The sequence below is a fragment of the Danio rerio genome, chromosome 5 (assembly GCF_052040795.2).
Source record: "Danio rerio strain M-AB ecotype USA chromosome 5, GRCz13ab, whole genome shotgun sequence".
NCBI lineage: Eukaryota > Metazoa > Chordata > Actinopteri > Cypriniformes > Danionidae > Danio > Danio rerio.
Window position 1 is genome coordinate 72,367,853 of NC_141025.1, and position 23,667 is coordinate 72,391,519.

The 23,667-nt window shown below is 38.7% G+C and overlaps 2 protein-coding genes across 8 annotated transcripts in view; both read right to left on the reverse strand.

Annotated features, from left to right (window-relative positions):
- Positions 1–948: 948 nt before the first annotated feature.
- On the reverse strand, positions 949–10,103 carry tor2a (torsin family 2, member A). Its single transcript, NM_001034180.2, is given in 5 exon segments — positions 949–2,021; positions 4,893–5,020; positions 5,160–5,335; positions 6,439–6,704; positions 9,940–10,103. Coding segments are annotated over 5 exon segments (933 nt in total). The 5' UTR covers positions 10,058–10,103; the 3' UTR covers positions 949–1,776.
- A 2,662-nt stretch (positions 10,104–12,765) lies between these two features.
- Positions 12,766–23,667, reverse strand: part of sh2d3cb (SH2 domain containing 3Cb) — a 30,604-nt gene continuing 19,702 nt past the window's right edge. For 4 of the 7 annotated variants that reach the window (NM_201076.1, XM_087251534.1, XM_087251532.1 and 1 more), the window contains 6 exon segments: positions 12,766–13,345; positions 16,385–16,582; positions 16,783–16,894; positions 19,484–19,655; positions 20,404–20,519; positions 23,205–23,659. In NM_201076.1, the coding sequence (NP_957370.1) occupies positions 13,176–13,345; positions 16,385–16,582; positions 16,783–16,894; positions 19,484–19,655; positions 20,404–20,519; positions 23,205–23,659 (1,223 nt within the window). In that variant the 3' untranslated portion in view covers positions 12,766–13,175. 7 annotated transcript variants of the gene reach the window in all.

A 23,667-nucleotide genomic window follows, 5' to 3' on the forward strand; every position in this document is an offset into this window, starting at 1 on the left:
GATCCTCGAGGGCCGGTGTCCCTGCAGAGTTTTGTTCCAACACTAGTCAAACACACCTGAACAAGCTAATTAGTGTCTTCAAGATCACTAGAAATCTATAAGCAGGTGTGTATGATTAGAGTAGGAGCTAAACTGTGCAGGACACCGGCCCTCCAGGACCGAGTTTGCCCACCCCTGGGCTAGCTAATCAAGCTCTTAGGCTTTCTAGAAACATCCGTGCAGGTGTGTTTAGGCAAGTTGAAGCTAAAATCTGCAGGACACCGGCTCTGAGTTTGGGATAAAAGAAAATGTTTACTCCGTAGGTCTCAAACTCAATTCATAGAGAGCTGCAGTCATGGACACCTTCAGTAGTTGGATTAGCTGTGTTTGATTAGGGTTAGAGCAAAACTGTGCAGAGCTGCGGCCCTCCAGGAGTTTGAAACCTATGGTTTCCTCCTAAATGAATATTATTTCATTTCGAACTCACCCTCAGGCCATTCCAACCCTGTAAGAGTTTCTGTTCAATACAAAAGAACATATTTTAAAGAATGTTCGGGTTGCCAGAGACTTAGAATTGTAGTGTGTGGTAAAAAAAAAAATCATTTTATAATTTGGAAAGAGGTGAGGGTGGGAAGATGATAAAAAATTTATTTTTGGGATGAACTGACCCTTCAAATTTTTTAGGTTTATTAACAATCTATTAGACTGACTTGAAATCATGAAACCCACTTGAGGAATTTCTCAAAATGCCTATGGTATATTCCAAAGTAATTCATACAGGTTTGAAATGACTTCAGGGTGAGTAGACGATGAAATATATACATTTTTGGGTGAACAATCCCTTGTAGTGGAAAACATTCAATGTAAAAAAATATCCGTATTTGTTTGTGTTTACGTATTTTGTGATTCATGAGAATTTTTTGTTTATTTATGGTTGTGAATTGCATTATGGGATGTTGATCTGAGCTCTGTCAACTTTTGATGTTGAAAATGCAACTCTACATTGACTAGCACTAAAGATTAATTGACATTTTGGTAGTTGGAGATAATATAATGTATAAGAAATAATCTATAGAGAAATAAGTCTGTAAAACGACAGATGTTGTACTGGAAGTTCATGGCAAGGGTTTTGTACCATAAAATACAACACCAACCCAGACAATACATCACATTAAACTACTTAAAATAAAAATCACTTTATCAAACTTTTAAGGTTAAAAGCTGTCAGAAGGAAGATCAAAGTCCTATAATGCAATTTAAAAGCATAAATAAACGAGGAAAAATAAAAACATTAACCAGAAAACTGCTAATTTACGGATATTTTTTTGCAGTGAACTAATATGTATTGATTTAATATTCCCTGGTTTAACAAGCAAACCCGTTTAAATACTAAAAGAAAGTATTTATACATCATTTACATATTTAATATGATCTTTTTAAATATGGAGAAAACAACATTATAGGACAAAAATGGTTTCAAGTAGGCACTGCTGCCACCTTGTGGTCGGCATCAAACACAGCACTCAGTTTCACTAACGAATATCCCATCCCATGATTAAATAAATAATCAGTAAAATTGTAGTTAAACACACTGAGACTTACTCATTCATTTCCATTAGCTAATGGCTTATTGCTCGATTTAAACAAGCCAGAGCAGGATGTATTATTGATTCTTCATCAGAACTCATTAGCACACAAATAATAGCATCATGTCTCCTCATATCTAACGCTGACTCAGCTTTGCTCTATCGTTGTCCCACCTCGTGTTCAGATCCTAGAGAGGTTTTCCTGTAGGCCTCATAGGAACAGGTTTACTTTAGCTGGTACTAACTTGCAGCCAGTGCTGGAAAAGTACTTGCTGTCATTTGGTGTGTAGTTCATAGCGCCTCCTACTGCTGATGCCACGTCTTTACGCTGGCACTCGCCCCGCTGGCAGAGCTCCCGCTGGGCACAGCGCTCCACGTGGCGCCGTAGCAGCGGAAGGAAAGGCACAAAGCGAGTGATAAGCTTTTCTGTGATTATTCTGGAGTGGTAGAACCCACCTAGGAAACAAAGTTCATCCACAGATTAGATTGCCTTCACTGAGGGACAACACGCAGCAAGTGATTAGATGACCACTTTAACAGTATGGCTGCGCACAACACTGGAAAAACTGACAATGCAATTTTTGTGTGATATGCTTTCTAATAATGTATAAAACAGAGTGTTCTTGAAATAAATAAATAATTTCATACTAATGTGAGCAGCTGGGGTCACTTTTTGGAGTTGACTTCACAAGAGAATATTTTTTTCAGTACTATTTTGCTTATAAATTTGAATACGTTCAATTCAACCTGACTATTAAAATGAGAACAATTATTCACTTACTATTTTTATTATAAATAAAAAATAAATATAGCAAAAACATTATTGCACTACAGAGAATAAAAATTAATGTACTTTATAGCAAAATGATAATACAGTTTTTTAAATACAAAAGGGTTGATCACATATTTTAATTCGATCATCATTTACTCCAACTGTTCATAAACTTCTAGAGGCTTTTGAACATGAAAAAGGGCATTTTGAAGAATGATGGAAACCGAAAGCCATTGACTTTGACCTCTAATGTGATTATCAATAGCTACTGGTACATTCTTCAAAATATCTTGTTTTGTGTTCAACAAAGCAAGTGAAGAGTAAGAGAGTAAATAATCCTAAAAATGTGGGTCGTGGCTTGATGACCATGTAAAAATGTGGGTCCCATGGCCAAACCAGTTGAGAACCATTGTTTTAATGCATTGCAAATGGCGAAGGCACATCGCAAGTCACTTCAGGAGGAGGTGTGAATTAATTTAGCTACACATGGTCATCTTCCGGAAATAATACCAATGATCCATCAGGTAATGTTTTTCCCTCGCTCTCTTTCTGTTTAAAATGGTTGGTAAAGCGCTGTCAACAAAATTTTTCCTCCACACCCCATAAGATGGGACAGCGCATCGGACTACGGCAGCTGGATTGGGTCTAAAACGGCGCAGTACTTTTTGTGGTTGGGTCTGTTTTAGCTCGGATCATATTCTCATCACAAATGAACCGCTCCAGGGTTCATTTAAAACAGCCTTTTCAAGGTCTCTGTACGTTTTTCTGATCCGCTTTTGGTGTGCAATCGAGTGCGATTGCTACATTCACACCTGCCCAAACCAACCGCAGCAAGAGGAAAAGCGAACTCTTGTGCGATTCAACCAAACTAAATAAGGCAGGTGTGGAAACACCCTAATCTACTACCAAAACTTCTCTCTTCAAGCAGGTGGCGCCTATACAGCATAAATAACGGTGTTGCCTTGGTTACTGCAGTTAACAAAACAGTATGTTGTAAAATCCAGCATGATTTTATATATTTATATCCCAATATTCACAGACTAAATTGAGGCAAACTTTAGCATACAACTGTACGTTGTATAATCAAAATGATACAAAATGCAATACCTTGTAAACAGCATTTAAGACTTTTAATACCTTTTAGAGCAGTGGTTCTTAAACTGTGGTACGTGTACCACTAGTGGTACGCAGGCTTCCTTCTAGTGGTACGCGGAGGAATGAAATATGTCATATACATGCTACATATGTTTCAAAATGTGTCAAAAATTATTTATATAATATGCCATATATGACATATAGACTATATTTCTGAGGTAATCTGCCACGTTTTTTTTTTTTTTAACTGTGCAGAGTTGTAGTTGCTTTACTGGGCCTACTATGCTACTGTATTTCAATACTGCTCATTTTGGTGGTACTTGGAGAGACAATTTTTTTCTAAGGGTGGTAATTGATGAAAAAAGTTTGAGAACCACTGCTTTAGAGGCCTTAAAGGGCCATGACACCCCCCACTTTCGGTTTAAGTCTACTTCAGAATTTTTTCAAAAGGGCGTGGAGCTCCGCGAGCACAGGGCAGGAGTGGGCGAAGCCAGCAAGGAGGAACGTGAGCGAACAACTGCTGTTGTCAGTTAGCTCACAAAATGAGACAAACCGTGAGGAGACGCATGAGTTTAGTTCACAAAGTTAAAATGCAAAGAAATGAACAGTGATTTAATGCCCTGCTACATTTGTTATTCGTAATTTCATATACACATAACCACAATTTATATCATTATAAAGATAAGTGTGTTCATGTAAACACTATAAATGAGGACTTCTCCTTCAATCCCCGTATCCAGCAGACTCAGTGCAGCAGGTCTCTTGCCCTGTCTATTTTAACCATTAGCCCTGCTGGTAATCTGGAGGATTTAGGCAAACAAAGCAGCACGGCGATGTGTCTAAATGTGAACGAACTCCTGATAAAAGACAGCGTCCGCCATTCTCTAATTCTCGTGCTGCTCTCCTGACAAAAAATGCTAGCAACACACACACAGCTTTGCTGTATGATCGGCCCTGACAAGATCGCGGGGGAAAACATGCAACAAACCCCGTGGATCATGGAAACAAATGCATATGAGCCTTCATGAACGGCTAAATACTGTGTCGTGGTTTCCGTGTCTCTCAGCTCGGGCTTGACACTGGCAGGTCTCATGAATAAATAAGCAGCCGACTCTTCTCATAGGATAAGAAAACTCCGCTGTGAATAATAATGAGAAACCGACGTGTCATCATTGCACTTGCAGTACTGCGCTACGTCGCCGATTTTGATCCCGCCCCAAAAATCATTTTAAACCCGGAAGCTGAAATTAGCTGACACAGTTTTCCCCACAATTAAAGCTGACAGGTGCTAACATTGTCTTAACTGATGCTCAACACACACAAATCTGTTAATATAAAAAAAGTTCTCCGGGGTGTCCTGAACCTTTAAAAGTCTCTAAATGGATTTATCAACTTTTAATAATTTAAGACACTGTGTTTTTATATTAACAGGACTGAAATGAGGACAATGTGACACTTACTGTTCTTGTTATTGTAAACAGCATCAGCAATACTGTCCTCCAGCTCATCAGGCTGAATTTCCTCTCGATCTCGACCCGCCCGACGACTCTCTAATGCAATTCTGTTCACTATCTCCTCACCTGCAGAACTGAAGGAAAAAATAAACAGATATGGAAATCCATTCAAGTTCTTTGCTATGAAAAGTAATGTCTTCCTGAGGAATGGAGGTCGGTCTATCGCAATGAGCATATCAAATATCACTCCATTAATCAGTCATTGAGGCTTACCTGATGAATATATAAATGGCCTTGCGGTAGTTGGTCTGGAAGAGAATGTGATAGGGGCCTAAATGCGGTTCTAAAACGTCGATCACACCTGGAGGCATTTTCTCCATCTCATCAAAGATGAAGATTGAACGAGCGCAAGCGGTGAGGCTTTTCTCAACCCGTCGCTTTAGATCTGACTGTGCACAAAACAAGACAACAAATACATCAACATTACATAGATCAAACAGGTTCTACTGAGAGTATACAAATATAATTGCGTTCCTATATATGGTTGCCAAGTTGGGCGAGTTTAATCTGTTTTTGCAAATTACGTTTTCCACACAGGTAAAAGTTAGTTTGCTTGTGTTAAAATATTATTCCCATTTTGCAATCTAGCAATGATAAAGCTGTGCTAGATGGTGAGTTATACAGGAAAGAGGCAATGGTAGGAATTTGCATAAAGCATTTCCCACACACCCACTGCTAGTTTCAGGATCATTTCTTTAAGCTTGATGCTTAAAATAAAAAGCTATTTATAATGAATCCCACCATGTAATACTTGTAATATTCTTTCTTTTTTCTAATCTGAATGTTTTGTTTATTTAAAAGTATTTGTGGTGGAGGGGAACTAAAATACATGTTTATTAGGTTTGTAAAAAAAATATATATTTTATTGGTAGTCTATTATTTATTTAATTTTAACATACCAGGAAAAAGAAAATTAGTTGCAAATGAAAAAATGTATATATAACTACACAGACACTAAATAAATAAATAAATAGTAAAATATTATTGACTCTCATCATGTCAAAGACATGGAAAATTATATATATATATATAAGCTAAAATATATATATATAAAGCTAAAACGTGTTTTAAAAAGTTTCTTTGTTAAACGGCAATTGGGAAATAGTTAAAATAAATAAATCCACAGGCTGGTTTCCATATAACATGTTAAAATGTTTTCCTGAAATGTTTCCTATACATTTATTATTGTTTTCCAGTCAGAAAATTGACTGTAAAATATGTATTTTATTTTCCAGTACTGGGTTGCGGTTGAAAGGGTATCCACTGCGTAAAACCTATTCTGGAATAGTTGGCGGTTCATTCAGCTGTGGTGACCCCTGATAAATAAGGTGAAATAAGATAACTAAGCTGAATAAAAATTAAAAAACGAACATGTATTTTATTATAGCATGTTTTGAGTTTGATAATAAGTTCTGCTTTAAATAGAGTGACTGGGCTAGATTTGTTGCACAAACCTGGCAACCCTGTTTTACGTCAGTAAATCCACACACACCCTGTACTGTAGCACCCTGTCGGCTGAAGGAAAGTGTAATGTGGGAATAAACTGATGGATGTATGGACTCCCCATAGCCGTTCCATAGATGTGTCGTCCAATCATAGAGCTGACTAGACTTTTGCCAGTCCCGGATGATCCATGGAAAGACAGCACTAGTGGTCTGTCTGGGTTTTCATTTTGTAAAAAGTTCACCACCGCTTCTGAGACAATGTCCTGAGCCATATGCTGTCCATAAAGATTTTTATAAAGATCCCACTCTAAACCTGTAAAAACACAGACACAGTTGGACTGATTAAATGGGTTATTTAGTATAAAAACTGTTACTCACAATTGACATATTTGGTATATGATACATTTACTGAATGATTATATTACACATTAGTTTATCAATCCCTTAAAACCTATGCTTGAGATTACCGTGTACACACTTAGGACTTTTTCCTGTGGTGGTGGATAAATTTAATATTAAGAATAAAAAAAATAATGTAAAACACAGAAGCATTGTTTCACTTCATAAACCTCCATGTATCAACAAGAATCACAATTAATTGGCTTTTGTCAATATACACTCACTGGCCACTTTATTAGGTACACCTCACTAGTCTTGTGTTAGTCCATATTTTGGTCCAAATTGACATGATAGCATCATGCAGTTGCTGCAGATTTTTCGGCTGCACATCCATGATGTGAATCTTCCATTCCACCACATCCCTAAGGTGCTCTATTGGATTGAGTTCTGTTGGCTGCGGAGGCCATTTGAGTACAGTGAACTGATTGTCATGTTCAAGAAACCAGTCTGAGATGATTTGCACTTTATGACATGGCACGTTATCCTGCTGAAAGTAGCCATCAGAAGATGGTTACACTGTGGTCATAAAGGGATTGACATGGTCAGCAACAATACTCAGGTAGGCTGTAGTGTTGACACAATGCTCAATTGGTACTAATGGGCCCAAAGTGTGCCAAGAAAATATCCTGCACACCCTTACACGACCACCACCAACCTTAACCATTGATACAAGGCAGGATGGATCCATGCTTACATGTTGTTGAAGTCAAATTCTGACCCGACTATCCCAATGTTGCAGCAGAAATCGAGACTCATCAGACCAGGCAACGTTTTTCCAATCTTCTATTGTCCAGTTTTGGTGAGCCTGTGCAAATCGTAGCCTCAGTTTCCTGTTCTTAGCCGACAGCAGCGGCACCCGGTGTGGTCTTCTGCTGCAGTAGCCCATCCGCCTCAAGGTTGGACGTGTTGTCTGTTCAGAGATGCTCTCCTGCATACCTCGGTTGTAGCGAGTGGTTTTTTGAGTTACTGTTGCCTGTCTATCAGCTCAAACCAGTCCGGCCATTCTCCTCTGGCATCAACAAGGCCTTTGAGCCCACAGAACTGCCTTCTCTGTAAACCCTAGAGATGGTTGCTCATGAAAATTCCAGTAGATCAGCAGTTTCCAAAATACTCAGACCAGCCCATCTGGCACTAACAACCATGCCACATTCAAAGCCACTTAAATCACCTTTCTTTCCCATTCTGATGCTCGGTTTGAACTGCAGCAAATCGTCTTGACCATGTCTACATGCTTAAATGCATTGAATTGCTGCCATGTGATTGGCTGATTAGAAATTTGCATTAACAAGCAGTTGGACAGCTGTACCTAATAAAGTGGCCAGTCAGTGTATTTGTTTTATATATTACTCTGGTAAGTGCTGATAGTTGTTGACTTGCATTTTATGAATTACCAAGGACCACCATTTCAGCTAAAATCGATATTTAACTAAAGAAAAAAAAAAAAAAGGACAATTTATTTTACTCAGCAAATTAAGAGCAGATGTATGTGTGTGTGTGTGTGTGTGAGTTGGCTTACCAAATAAGTAAATAAGATATTATTAATAAAAATATATATGACAAAGTACTTATATGTCTGCCAACTGTCCTGTGTAATAAAATAAGCATAAATGTAAAATTAATAAATGAGGTTTAATACATTTCACTAACCTCAATTAAGCAAATCTATAATAAGATGAAAATCACTTAGTTGTTTATTTTGTTTGATGAACTCTCATACAGCATTTCCTTTTAGTATGCATACCCAAGCAACAAAGAGAATTTGTTTGTCGTTTATTAGTGTAAACATTTCATATTATCAGTATCAGATTACGGTTTGGACATTTTGCCATGGTGAAGTACAGTTACGTTACTATTTATCAGAATGTCAAAACAATGCCTAATTGCTATTTAATTTCACAGAAAACATTTGATATAGCGTGCTATCCTCTATACATTTATTATATAGTCGCTTCTAGTATGACATATACAGCCACTTAGGGTTGCTCACACAAAATTGATTCAAGTTTGAATGTATAGTCATAGACCATTTAAAGAGACCACGTCACTGTAAATCAGGGGTGTCCAAACTAGGTCCTGGAGGGCCAGTGTACTGCAAATTTTAGTTCCAATACCAATTAAACACACCCAAATCAGCTAATCAAGCTCTTTCTAGGTATACTAGAAACGTCCAGGCAGGTGTGTTAAAGGAAGTTGGAGCTAAACTGTGCAGGACAGCGGCCCTCCAGGACCGAGTTTGGACACCCCTGCTGTAAACTATGTAATGTTAGCATCTCGGTTGTCTACAATGTGGTCAGCTGTTTAATAAAATATGTAAAAATGATAAATGAGGTTTAATACATTTCACTAGCCTCAATTAAGTAAAATTATAAGAAGACTAAAAAAATATATCTATTTAGTTTGATGCACTTTCTCTGCCGTCACATCAGATTTCAGTGACTTTTACACACGTTAATGATTATTATGCTTACATCCAAAGGCATTCTTTCCTTTTAGTATGTATATTTAAGAGCAACAAGGAAAGTTGTGTTGTTAATTATAGTAAAATTGCATATTATCAGTAACAAATTCGTTTCTGGAGATCCTGGTCCTGTGTGTTGTCCCAGATGATCAACTGCCATGGCAAAGTACAGGTACTGTACTATTTATCTGAGTGTCAAACAAAACTAATTCTAATTTCATTTAATAATACGTTATAACATTTGCTATAGTGTGTTAAAATGTCAGTTATCCTCTATGCATTCATTTTAGAGTGACTTCTAATGTCATGTTCAGCTAAAATGGAAAGTATATGTAACTCTTTATATATTATGACAATACAGCCACTTAAGTTTGCTCACATAGAATTGATTAAAGTTTAAATGCATAGTCAAAGACCATATAAATTAGCCAAAGTCACTGTAAACTATGCAACGTTAGCATCTCGGTTGTTTACAATGTGGTGAGCTTTCACTAACAATCAAATATAACGTTAAAGGTAAACCTGGCAAATGTAATGAAAAGAAACGGAGTGCTGTTTGATATTTTTTTTCCTTCAAAGAAATCCCACAGCTTCTTCTGTTGGAGCTGGCAACCCAACAGAACACATCACAAGCTAATGCTAGCAGTCTGTGCGCTGGAGACAGCTGTTAAAACCCCCCAGTTTACCTTACCTTTTATGTCTGGTTTGTAGTCACAGTCGCAGCTGTCAGATATTGAACAAAATATAGATTTCATCTCAAACCCGCTACCTAAAGACGTACAATAAATTAAAAGTAGTGTAAATATCATTGTGGCTCCCACTGGAGCACAGCTCCGAGATCAGTTGAATGAGAAAGCGCGACAACAGCGCCGCCACAGGAACTAGAAGGCCACAAACTGATTCAAACATGTCCAAGAGTCGATTCTTTCGAGTAGTTCATTTCCAACAATTCTGATTCAATTACGTGATTACATAATTTAGTCGCCGAACTAAATTAAAGATTAAATATTAGATGTAATATTATTTAGTATTAAAAAAAAAGGTATTTCTTTGTTTCAGAATTAAGAAATGTAAGAAAAAACACAGAGAACGAGTTTTACTTCGAGCAACATATGCACAAATGTCAATTCACACGAGAAACTTTTTACCTGTATTTTAATATTATTAACATTTAAATATATTTATATTTTTACTGTTTAAATACCACATTTAAAGTTATTGTCAAAATTTCATTTAATATTTTACACCTCTTTATCTTTTCATTTCCTTACTTAATATTCTGTTATTTTTAGGCCTATAATTCAAGTTCATAGCTTTATTTAGGTTTTTGAGTTTTATTTCCCCTGTTGTCTTTGTTGTATTTACTGTATACTAATGGAGGCCCATTTATCAATAGGCTAGTCGTTGATTCATTATTAAAACGAAAACAATTAATCGGAACCCACATAACAAAATTTCTCTGGCCCAGCTCTGGCCCACACAATCAGGTTTTGCTTGGCCCAAATGCCGCAGTGAATTACGGTACATGACTGGACCAAATCTGGCTTCCAGACAAGGGCCAAACACAGACCATATCTGGGCCAAGTCTCAGCCAAGTTAATAACTCATAACTGGGCCTGAACTGGGCCAGATAGGTTGGTGTGTCACGATTGCAATGAAATTGATAAACCCATGGAGTGATGCGCTTTAGGCACACTATGGGCACACTTTTTCTCAAAGTGACCTGATTGGTAGAATTTTTTTTCTTTACTCAAAAATGATTTTAGTGTATTTTAAATGTGGGTCAAGACTGGCCAAACTCACATGGCCCACTTATCAAATTTTTAAATCTGGGTCAAATACTACGTTTTACATCTGGCCCAAATCTTGTGTGCCGCCTTAAAAACGGTGCCACCTCTGCCAAACCCTGGCCATGTTTGGCCCACATGCTGTATGCCAGTGCCGGATGAATGCCTGCTGTGCCAGCTTTATGCCAAATCTGGGCCAGAATTCTTTGCTACTAGGGAAATGTTTGAGCGAGATGGTTCTCTGTACAGTAACTAGCTTAGAGCGATTAAGTTAGTAAAAGAACAACATAATAAGCTTTTTGAACAGTCCCTATACAAGTGGATCCCAGTAATAAGGAGTAGTTTAGGCTAATATTGCTAATCAACAGGCCCGTAGCCAGCCTGGTGAAAGAGGTGTTTTTTTTTATCACAAAGAGATTAAAAGCAGTTATTTGTCTTCTTTTCTAATTATGAGGTTTAAAATTTGCATTTTAGTGACATTTTAGACACTATTTTAGCTGGATTAGCTTGTTGGGTGGTCATCGGCCTAACCATTTTTTATGTAGCCTAACAAAATATTTCCTACAGATTTAGAATAAAGAAATATGAATAAATACACATTTTTAGTCATTTATTAGGCAAATAACAAACTGGCCAGCACATTATATATGGTTATTTCAATCATAAAAGATTAAAACATAATAAAAGTTTGATGATTTTTCTATAGCCTCTCTATTGAAAGCTCATGGACAACAACAATAGCCAAATTAGTATTCAAATGAATTGCAATATGGTCCAATTTTCACACCTTTTTATCTGTCATTTTATGCTTCATAAGCTCCAAGATTTAAAATAAAAGTTACCTGGAAAATGTTTTCTATATTTAAAAACAATACAGCAGCCAAATATGACTTCTCTTAGCTATGTCAGACTATGTTTTCTTGCACAGTTGGATGTTGGACTCTTGAAAAATAATAGCTTTTGCATTAGCCAAAACTGATGTGCTGTTAAGCCAACAGAGGATTCCACTTGATCTTAAAGCAGTTCTTTTCACAATTTATGATGCCATAGCAGTCAAAATAAGACCTATGAGCTAATGTATGGGACAACCCTGCTGAAAAATCCAGCTAAAACCAGCCTAGGATGGTTGGCTGGTTTTAGCTGGTCAACCAGCATGGTTTTAGAGGGGTTTTGGCTATTTCCAGCCTGTTTTTAGCTGGTCAGGCTGGAAAATGACCAGCTAAAACCGACATGACCAGCCTGGTTTAAGCTGGACATAGCTGGTTTTGGCTGGGCTCCCAGCCTGGTGAGGCTAGTCAAGCTGGTTTTAGCTGTTCCTCTCCCAGCCTGACCAGCTAAGACCAGGCTGGAAATGGCTGGAAACCAGCCTGGAAATGGCCAAAACCCCTTTAAAACCAGGCTGGTCAACCAGCTAAAACCAGCCAACCTAGGCTGGTTTAAGCTGGATTTTTCAGCAGGGTAAATTCTGGACCTTTGTCATTGAAAGGCGGGTCTTTCGAACCACCCGAATCCCCCTGGCTACAGATCTGCATGAGACATGACTGAAATGATGATGATGAATATACTATTTTTAATTAGCTAAACAAGCACATAAGAGATTCACTTAGCCTAAGATTCACTGGTGCTTATGATGTGGCTACTGGTATCAAAGTACATTCACTGCTGTTTCAAAACAGTAAAAGGCAGTAAATCAGATAAACAAATATTTCACTTGGACACACACCACAATATACCAACCAACCAAATCTGCATTTTTATTATTATTTTAAGTGATGTATAAGTATAGAATATTAGCATTAAATGCATTAAAAAGTGTTCCTCCGAGTAAATATTACCCATTATTTGACTATTGATTATATGAACCAATAGCAGTGCAATTAAATAGTTAAAAACTTACAATATTAGCATGTTTAACAGTTTCAGAAAATATAACTATGAGTATAAATTTTATGTACACTGTATAAAATCATGTAGCTATACAAACGGGCAAATAATCAGAAAAAAGTCAAATAAGTTAAAATTGAAATACACAAGGTGCTCATTTTACATACAACAGCAGAAATATGTCCAATGGAAAATAACAGTACAGAAATTCATAACACAGTATATTAACAAATAAAAGTGAATAGAGTTCATCCCTTCATTTTGCAGAGTGTGAAAGCTCGAGTCTGTTAGACAGAGCTGTCAGCACTTCATCAAACTTGGAGTAACGCTCATCTTTGTTTCTTTCCACTCCACGGCTTCCCCACAGGAGACGCATCTGGAACTCTGTCAGGAAGATCTCCCGCACATCTGCTTCCTCCTCAAATCCTGCAAAATCAGAAAAAGACGACCTAAAACACAACTTTTAAAGAGCCCATATTATGGGTTTTTGAAAATTCCCCTCCATGTAGTGTGTAACACAGCTCTAAGTGAAGTGAAGTATCCAGCTAAGGCTTAAATCTGTAAGAATACAGTGTTTAAAACGGTTGATTCATCTTTAAAAGAGTCAACTCAAAGTGCTTCAATAGAGTCGCCTTGATACCAAGTCATTAGGTGTTTCGCCATGACGTACGAACGAAACCAAGGTTTTCACGTGCACGCGCAAACCCGGGAGATTTCAAACCTGAGGCCCCGCCCTCTGACGCAGAAACCCAGACACATACACACACCCACAAACATGCCGGTCGATTGAAGTCAAACTGCAGATGGATATTATCGAGGGTCTATCCAAAGATGAAACATCAGCATTATAACCAAGCAGTTGGAAACTACTGGAAACTACATGCTACAAAGAATACTTCATCTGCGTTTGTTAAAGGAAGGATCAGTAAAGAGTAAGTAAACTTACTGATGGACATCAGGATAGGTTTCTTCCTCCATTTCTCAAGTGTAAGTACGTGCCATTAAAGTTGTTGCCTCGTTGACTCTAGCTTGCAAATGTATTTAACTGTGATTTGTTACTTGTAACCGAGTGTACTGTATCAGGTTAACTGGCTATATTCTCTTATCGCGTGCAAAGCCACGTTAAAAACGCGACGCGTGCTGCTTTGTTTACGGAGCTCCGTGGTAAAGAAATGTGCTCCCGCGATTTATTCAGAAATTTATTCCCGCGCCGCAGATATAAATTTCTGAATAAATCGCGGGAGCGGTCGGTAACGGGTTTAATTTGGGACGGGAGCGGGCTGTCTAGCAATATCACGGATATTGCTATGCCAATGAGAAAGAGAGAGAGCTTGGTGCTTGTGTGTGTGTGTCAGTGCGCACGCGCGCGTATAAGAGAGAGAGAGAGAGAGAGAGAGAGAGAGAGAGTGAGAGAGAGAGAGAGAGCGTGAGAGAGAGTGAGAGAGAGTGAGAGAGAGTGAGAGAGAGTGAGAGAGAGAGAGAGAGAGAGAGAGAGAGAGAGAGCGTGAGAGAGAGTGAGAGAGAGTGAGAGAGAGTGAGAGAGAGTGAGAGAGAGTGAGAGAGAGAGAGAGAGAGAGAGAGAGTGAGAGAGAGAGTGAGAGAGAGAGAGAGAGCGTGAGAGAGAGTGAGAGAGAGTGAGAGAGAGTGAGAGAGAGTGAGAGAGAGTGAGAGAGAGAGAGAGAGAGAGAGAGAGTGAGAGAGAGAGAGAGAGCGTGAGAGAGAGTGAGAGAGAGTGAGAGAGAGTGAGAGAGAGTGAGAGAGAGTGAGAGAGAGAGAGAGAGAGAGAGAGAGTGAGAGAGAGAGAGAGAGCGTGAGAGAGAGTGAGAGAGAGTGAGAGAGAGTGAGAGAGAGTGAGAGAGAGAGAGAGAGAGAGAGCTTTGTCTGTGTGTGTGTGCTTGGTGCTGTGTGTGTTTATACAGACAGCTTGGCTGTCTAGACTGTATAGCTGGGCGATTTTTGGTCTTGTTCCCCCCCGCTCTTTATCGGGATCGGGCGCGGCGGGCAGAAAACGGGGCGGGTCGGGCACCGGGACAACAAATTCTTAATATAAGCAGGAGCGGTCGGGTTCATGCTAAAACCTGGCGGGTGCGGGCGGAAGCGGGAGCGTTGTCGTTCGGAGGTTTGTGTGTGTTTTTGTGTGTGTGTGGCAGCTAAAATCCACGCCTACACTATCGAGCGTGTATGAACTGTGATTACTTTTTATATTGCTGATTAGCTATTGGGCATTTCACTCTCTGACTGAAGGCAGTCGACCAATCGCGACAGACTGTCATCGGTCCAATCAGCGCAGATTAGCTTCGCGCTAAGGAGGGGTTTGGGAACAAATGAATCACTGGACGATTCATACAGGAGTCGCTGGGATAATTAGGTAAAAATAAATGCAGATTATAAGACCATGAAAGTGTTTTTTGACTTTGCATGCATATTAGACTGTTGTTGGAGACCCTTACAACCAAGATATGACCCTATTTCATGTATAATATGGGCTCTTTAACTTCATACAGAGTTACATATTTGTGAGGCAGCATGGTGGCGCAGTGGTTAGCACTGTCGCCTCACAGCAAGAAGGTCCCAGCTGGCGACTCCATTTCTGCCTGGAGTTTGCATGTTCTCCAAGTGTTGGCGTGGGTTTCTCCGGGTGCTCCGGTTTCCCGCACAGTCTAAAGACATGCGCTATAGGTGAATAGGATGAACTAAATTGGCCGTAGTGTTTGAGCATGCGTGTGAATGTGAGAGTGTATGGGTGTTTCCCAGTACTGGGTTGCGGCTGGAAAGGAGAACATGCAAACTCTAACACAAAAATGCCAACTGACCTAGCTGGGACTCGAACCAGCAACCTTCTTGCTATGAGGCGACAGTGCTAACCACTGTGCCACGTGCTGCCCCTTAACAGATTCCAGATTTTCAAACAGTTGCATGTCAGCCAAACATTTTCCTATCCTAACAAGCCATACATCAATGGAAACCTTATTTAATCTAAAAAAAATTGACACTATGACTGGCTTTATGGTCTCATATGTTATTTATCTCAAATCACCTTTTAACTAGGATGTTTTCGCCTCTTTATCTGATAACTTTACAGTGGATTAAGTAATCGATGCAACCTTTGTCTTTATGAAAGTGCTTATATGCTAAACAGCTCTACAATTCCATAAGCATCATTCATTCATTAATTTTCCTGCAGCTTAGTCCATTATTAATCAAGGGTTGCCACAGCGGAATGAACCACCAACTATTCCAGAATATGTTTTAAGCAGCGGATGCCTTTCCAGCCGCAACCCAGTACTTGGAAACACCCATACACTCTCATTTACACACACACACTCCAGCCAATTTAGTTCATCCAGTTCACCTAATCTGCATGTCTTTGGACTGTGGGGAAAACCGGAGCACCCGGAGGAAACCCACGCCAACACTGGGAGAATCTGTAAGCATTATAAACTGTTTAGATTATGAAGCCATTACCCTGCAGCTTGGCCTCTGCATTAGCACTGAAGATCCTCCCATTTAACGCGATGGTACGTGCAGCATCCAGATGGCTCAAAACCAGCGCCACTCCAGTGTCTGCACTTTCCCATGACTCCAACTCCTCGACGGTCCTTTCAAACAGAGACAGCAGGGGGAGCACATGGGGGAACGTTGTCTCTGTGTGCCTGCTTATCGCTGAAAAAAAGAGAGTTGTTACTTGCTTGGCACACAGTATTTAAAGCGCAGTATAGAGTTGAAGTCATCATCATTAGCCCTCCCTTTTCTTTTTTGAGTATTTCCCAAATGATTTTTAACAGAGTGGGTAATTTTTCACAGTATTTCTGAATATATATTTATTAAGAAACACTGCAGATTAGTACATGTTGAATAAATACCTTCTCCCTCGTTCATCATCCTCAATGAGGGTCTAAGAGTTTTCTCATAAAGAATAGCACTTTCTGTGTACTTCTGACGTACGATCGTCCAGCTCTCATTCAAACGAGCAATCTGAAAAACATAAATGATTTGTTAGGACTTTTTAAATAGCTATTTTTATTCACGCATTTTCAATTCTATTAATTAAATTACTTGAATGGCCATAGTCAGTAGCAGGGGCGTCGCTAGACCCCATTTACTGGGGCATGTGCCCCAGTAAAAATTGCCAGTGCCCCAGTAAATGCTTTGAGATATGATTTCTGCCTAGTTCAGACTGCGTGATTTTAGCCCCGATTTTGGCTCGCTGACAGGTTTTGAGAAATCGCCGACAAATGCCTGAAATCACAGGCAAATCGCTGCTCGTGCACGTGAGTGACAATCACACAATATGAACTATCAAAGACGCGATCCGAGAGAATCGCCGATGAGTCGCCGATGCCTGCAAGATATTTGGCATGCTAAAAATAACTAAAAATAACATCAGCGATCGCCTACAGCCATTGAGAGAGCAGCTTTCACTTGCGTGTGTGTATACCTGCTGCGGGCCAGCGGGAGGCTGGGGGAGAAGTTAAAAGCGCTCTTTTTCGGTTTATTTGGACCCATGAAATGGAGGAAAAACTAGTGGAGGTTTGACAGGACTCAGGAGCAACCGTGTCTGTTTGACGTTTTATACAGAAATAAATTAGTTTATTATCAACGTTGAGGAGAAATGGCTAATTCCCTTTAAACCCAGGTGAGCAAATATGTACATTTTCTACCCCCTTAAAGGCTTCTTTCTCATTATGTAGTTAATAACAAAAGATATACTACGTGTTTTTGGCTGTGAGACGTAGTTCGGACGAAGTTGTCGGTGATTCTTCCTATAGCAAAGTCATGCAATGTGAAAGTCCCTGTCGCCGATCCATCTTGCAGTGTAAACAAAGCAGCGACGAAACGCTAGCCCAGATAGTCAAGCAGTGTGAAAACATCTGTGACATGAATACTTTGAAAATCATGAAGTCTGAACTCGGCATTACTTTATATGCAAGTGTATTTATTAAGAAGTGGTAATCACAGAATAAAAATGATATTCTCTATGTTCAACCAAACCAACGCTGTTGAAAGCAATAGTTTACTCATAAACAAAACTGAGCATGTGCACAAAAAAAAAACATACCCGGGCGCCTCACGCACCGCTCCTGCTTGACACTGCTCTGCTCCCAGTGTAAGTCCCGGTTGTAAACATGCACGCCATGTAATAGCAGCACTGCTCACACGCTGCTTATGCATTGTGAAACTGCTATAACAGCCTTCTATGCGGAGGTGTCGGCACGCAGTGAGTTTTGCAATTCAACAAAACTAAAGTTTAAACAATATGATGGTGATCTTATTTAGACTAAGCATGGCTCCTGATTGGCTCTTGTTTGAAGCAAAAAGAGAGATGATGAGTCAGAGGTAAGACTTAATAAATCTATTCTCTGCCATGAGTCGGGTTTAAGAAAACACACAACAGATATATCTTTAAAACATCTCTCTTTTTTGTATTCTATAGAATTGTCTAGAGAATTTTATTTAAATGAAATTAATATTTATGCAAAAGATTTCTTCAATGATTTTAGCATCACTCCAGTTGTGTCTTTTAGATTGTTTTCCAGTTAAATTCAGGATTATTTCTGTTATTTATTTAGTGTAATAATTGTACGATAACAATAATTCTGTTATTTTTAAAATAACTTTTTTTTTTTTTAAGAAGAATAACCAATAAAAGAAGGCTTTTATTATTTAAATGGGCAAATTCTGACTGAGGAAATGAGCTGGCCAGTTTATTTGCCAATAGGCTACAGTTTTTAATTTAAAGCCAGTTTTAACAGATTCCTAATTTTTTATTAGTTTTTATTTTTTTATTTTTATGATGGATCATGATAAATTAGCATTTAAAATAAGTTTTTTTAATATTTCTAAAATTTTAATCTCAATTGATTATTTATAAAACTGTAACAACTTGTAAATAAATACATTTTTGTTAACAAAAAATAGTATGATAAGCACTTTGACAAAAATGTAGGAAGTATTTTTGTTGCATCAAAAAGTGTGGTAATGATAACCATGCAACAAGCTAATCCAGCACAAAAAAGTGCTTAAAATGTCACTAAAATGCAATATTTAAACCTCAAATATCTGTGAATATCTGAAATAAAAGAACCACCCCTTTTAATAGGCTGGCTACGAACCTGATTATTTATTTACATTTTTTTTTTTTTTTGAGGAGGAGGAGCTGTGCCCCAGTAGAGCTTTATGTCTAGCAACGCCCCTGGTCATTAGTCTGACACATAACACTGTGTCCTAACAACAAAATTCCAGCGATAAGCAATTTGGCTTTTAGAATCATATTTTATATAGTTTGACCTACAGTAAACTCTGAAACATCTAATCAGAAAATACTGTAGGTCAAGCTATATAAAGAATTCCTCAACAACACACTGAAAAAGTAAATACATTTTATTAATAAATTAGATGTAATCAAAATAAATACATACATTTAATTAATTGAAGCGTAATTCGCACCCTGTTTAAAACTTGTCAAAATGACTGGCTTGTCAGTTCTAGTGTTAAATGATGCAATTATTGGCAGATCAATTTCTTCCACGTTGGTCAAGAGTCTTGCGTTCATCTGTTACTAACCTGTGGTAATTCAAGGCATTTCATAACTGTGGCAAAGCCAAACAAATTGCCCAAACTGCTCTTGAGTTCAGAGGCCAGACAAATGGCTCTGTGCAGCAGATCAGCTCTCTCATCAGCATTGCCAGTGCAGCCCAGCAGCTGTACAGCCCACATTATAGACATGGTGTGGAACCTGAGAGGACACAAAACAGTTATTTAGTGACATTTAAAGGCTGTATCAAAGGACAAATTTGTATCCACCTCCAGTAGTTTATTAAGGACCACACCTAAATGAATAGGGGAAATCTTGAAATCTCAAAAACTTTGACCACAAAATTAAACTACATAAGTCAAATCAACCTGTCCAAAGAATTTTATTGCTAAAGCTCTAATTACATTTAAAGCATGTTTTTTATTTCTAGTTTTGCTTCAGCCACTGAGCATATGCAGGTTGGCAGGTATACAACAACAACAATGTTGTTTACAGCTATTACAGTGGTAACGGAAATACTGAAAATAAAAAATAAAAAAACAAAATAGACACAGAGCCCAGAGCGAAGACTGGAGGGAACGAGTCAATCCGTAAAGACAGACAATTGGCTATTTTCATTGAAAGGCAGAATTTAATTTGCTAGGGCAGAAATGTTGAGTGTTGCACTATCCCCCATTCATATTTACGAGTGGACTGTCTTTGTTGTTAAGTAGTAGTTTTGTGACTACAGACTATGTGTAAATGTCAGATCCTTCTGATTTTCCATGCTAAAACGTCCTGAATACCTCACATTAAAATCAGTCAGACTTTCAAAGAGAACCATAGAAGTCTGCAAAGTTTTGTCTTCTATGTTTTTTCACACATTGGTAAAAAAAAGTGATCAATACAAGTAAAATCTTACACATGGCTCTATCAGAATGTACTGGATAAAGTGGATGTTAATACCAACCTTTCGAGCAGGTCTTGGCGGAGGTGATGTCCGTGTGGGAGTGTGAGCAGCTCCATTCCTGAACTCACCCCCATCCCTTTCATCACATCTTCAGACATATCCAGTATTCGAGCAACCTACAGAAAACAGATGCAAAATGTTGTTAAGTGACATGAACCAAATGTATCAGAGATTGAAATAATAGCATTTTGGTTTTGTCAGCATGACATTTCCGTAGCTCCATAGTTTGATCATGATCAAATTGGGTGAAAAACATAGCTCCATAGCGTGATCTGGATCAAATTGGGTAAAAAGCAGCGGAGTGGTCTAGAACAGGTCCTGGAGGGCCAGTGTCCTGCAGAGTTTTGCTCCAACACTAATCAAACACGCTTGAACATGTTAATCAGTGTCTTCAAGATCACCAGAAAGCTATTGGCAGGTGTGTTTGATTATGGTTGCGGCTAAACCTTGCAGGGACACTGAACTTCCAGGACCGAGTTTGCCTACCCCTGGTCTACCCTGCTGAAAAATCCATCTTAAACCAGCCTAAGCTGGTTGGCTGGTTTTAGCTGGTTGACCAGGCTGGTTTTAGAGGGGTTTTGGCCACTTCCAGGCTGGTTTCCAGCCATTTCCAGCCTGGTCTTAGCTGGTCAGGCTGGGAGATGACAAGCTAAAACCAGCTTGACCAGCCTAGCCAAGCTGGGAGTCCAGCCAAAACCAGCTATATCCAGCTTAAACCAGGCTGGTCAAGCTGGTTTTAGCTGGATTTGGCTGGTCATTTTCCAGCCTGACCAGCTAAGACCAGGCTGGAAATGGCTGGAAACCAGCCTGGAAATGGCCAAAACCCCTCTAAAACCAGGCTGGTTGACCAGCTAAAACCAGCCAACCAGCCTAGGCTGGTTTAAGCTGGATTTTTCTGTAGGGTAGAAGTTTGTAACATTATTCTGGGCATATCTCTCTAGATGAATCTATCAACATCAGTTTCGAAGAGTCGTAATGGATGTTTCTGGTATGAATTGGTATTGCTAGCATCTTTCTAAAGCATAATAGCATAGCATGTTGCTAGTATGTTTTTAGCATGAATTAGCCAGGAATGCTAAAATGATTACAGAGTTTGGTGGTTTTAGTTCGAAAGCTAGGAGATATCTTCAGAAATGTGGTCACAGAAGAATAAGAAAAATTAGCTTAAATAGGATTTAGCCATATAGATGCTGCTGTGGATGTCATATAAACTGCAGTATAGAAATTCTCTATGCTCAAAGTATAGTGTGAACAGGACATTTGTTTTTTTGCTGGATATTTCATGACTTGGACAATCAATTTAAACACTGCTGGTTTCAAGAACACCAAATTGTACTTAATAATCAGACTGTCCTCTATTTGTGAGGCAATTTTTAAAACAATGTAGCCTACCACAAATGAATCTATGGGCTGTTGTATAATCAATAACATGCTATGTGTTCTTTTTATGCATTAAATGTAACTTAAAGGGGACCTATTATGTCCCTTTTTCATTCATTCATTCATTCATTCATTTATTCATTCATGTTCTTGTCGGCTTAATCCTTTTATTAATCTGGGGTTGCCACAGCAGAATGAACCGCCAACTAATCCAGTACATTTTTTACACAGCGCATGCCCTTCCAGCCACAACCCATCTTTGGGACACATCCACAAACACTCCTTCACACAAACTCATACTATGGACAATTTAGCCTACCCAATACACCTGTACCGCATGTCTTTGCACTGTGGGGGAAATCAGAGCACCCGGAGGAAACCCACGCGAACGCAGGGAGAACATGCAAACTTCACACAGAAATGCCAACTGAGCCGAGGATCAAACCAGCAACCTTATTGCTCTGAGGCAACAGCACTACCAACTGCGCCACTGCTTCAAGATGGCCCGTTTTCCAAGATGTAAAACAAGTCTCTATTGTCCCAGAGACAGTGTGTGCATGTGCTCAAAATACCTCACAATGTTTATAACTCTTTAAAAGCTGCCCCTTTTTAGGCTTTAATTCGAATTGTGCTGTTATGGTGACAGTCGCTTTAAATTCAAATGTGCTATTTTAAAAAGAGGGCAGAGCTACAAATGCCTGTGTGTCAGCATAGTGGCTGATTCAAAAACAAGACTAAAGTTTTATGCTAATGAGGGAGATTGTCACTAATGGGTGGGTCTTTCCCCTTCCTAATGACATGTAAGTAAAGTAAAGAACTTTTACTGTCATTGTAGTTATACAACGAAATTTGTTTGGTAACTCACAAAGATGTACAAAAAGTACAAAAAGAAAATGTCAATTAAAGTGTTTCTGCAGACTGTTTTTTTAATCAAGTGTGATTATAAAAAATAAAATTAAATAATTTGGTAACACTTTACAACAAGGTTCATTAGTTAATGCATTTACTAACATGAACTAATCATGAACAACACATGTACAGCATTTATTAATCATAATTGAACATTCACTAATGCATTATTATCATCCAAGGCCATGCTTATTAACATTAGTTAATACACCATGAGTTAACATGAACTAACAATGAACTACTGTATTTTCATTAACTAACGTTTACTAACATGAACAAATACAGTAGTAAATGTATTGTTCATTTTTTGTTCATGTTAGTAAATGCATTAATTAACATTAACTAATGTACCTTATTGTAAAATGTGACCAATAATTTTTTACTATTAGAAGCCGGTTATATTCACAGACTGTTGCCACACAAATGTGTTAAAACCCCTTATAAATGCGATTTTTGCATAAAAGTTTCCCTTTGATCTTTGAAGAGCAATAGTTTATACAAATCAAACCTACCATGCAGTCAATTTTGGTGATGTGCGTTGCCATTGTCTTTATGTCAACCTCAAACAGGACATCCTTCACCCTTTTCAGTATTCTGGTCTCCAGAGGTTTATTTTCTGGGGGCATAAATGGCGACTGGTACATGCTAGGTCTGAAACAGGAAACCATGTCTGTGGTGAAAGGCACTAAATAATCCTCATCGTACTCCTCTCTGCGATCCACAGCCTGAATCTCAAGTCCCACAAAGGGATGATTTGTAGCAAGAGGGTCAGTCGTGTGGGAATAGCTGGATTTTGTGCTGTTTTGATATGTCATGGAGGACAGAAGATGCACTGTTGGCTCCAAGTAGATGAGAGTGTTTTCAGGAGGTGATGAACAAAGTCGTGTTTCATTGGACTTGAGAACAGGTGATGAAGGGATTATTACAAACTTTCTGTTCCCGGAGGGGCTCCGACGCCGCCTGGCCACTGGAAAT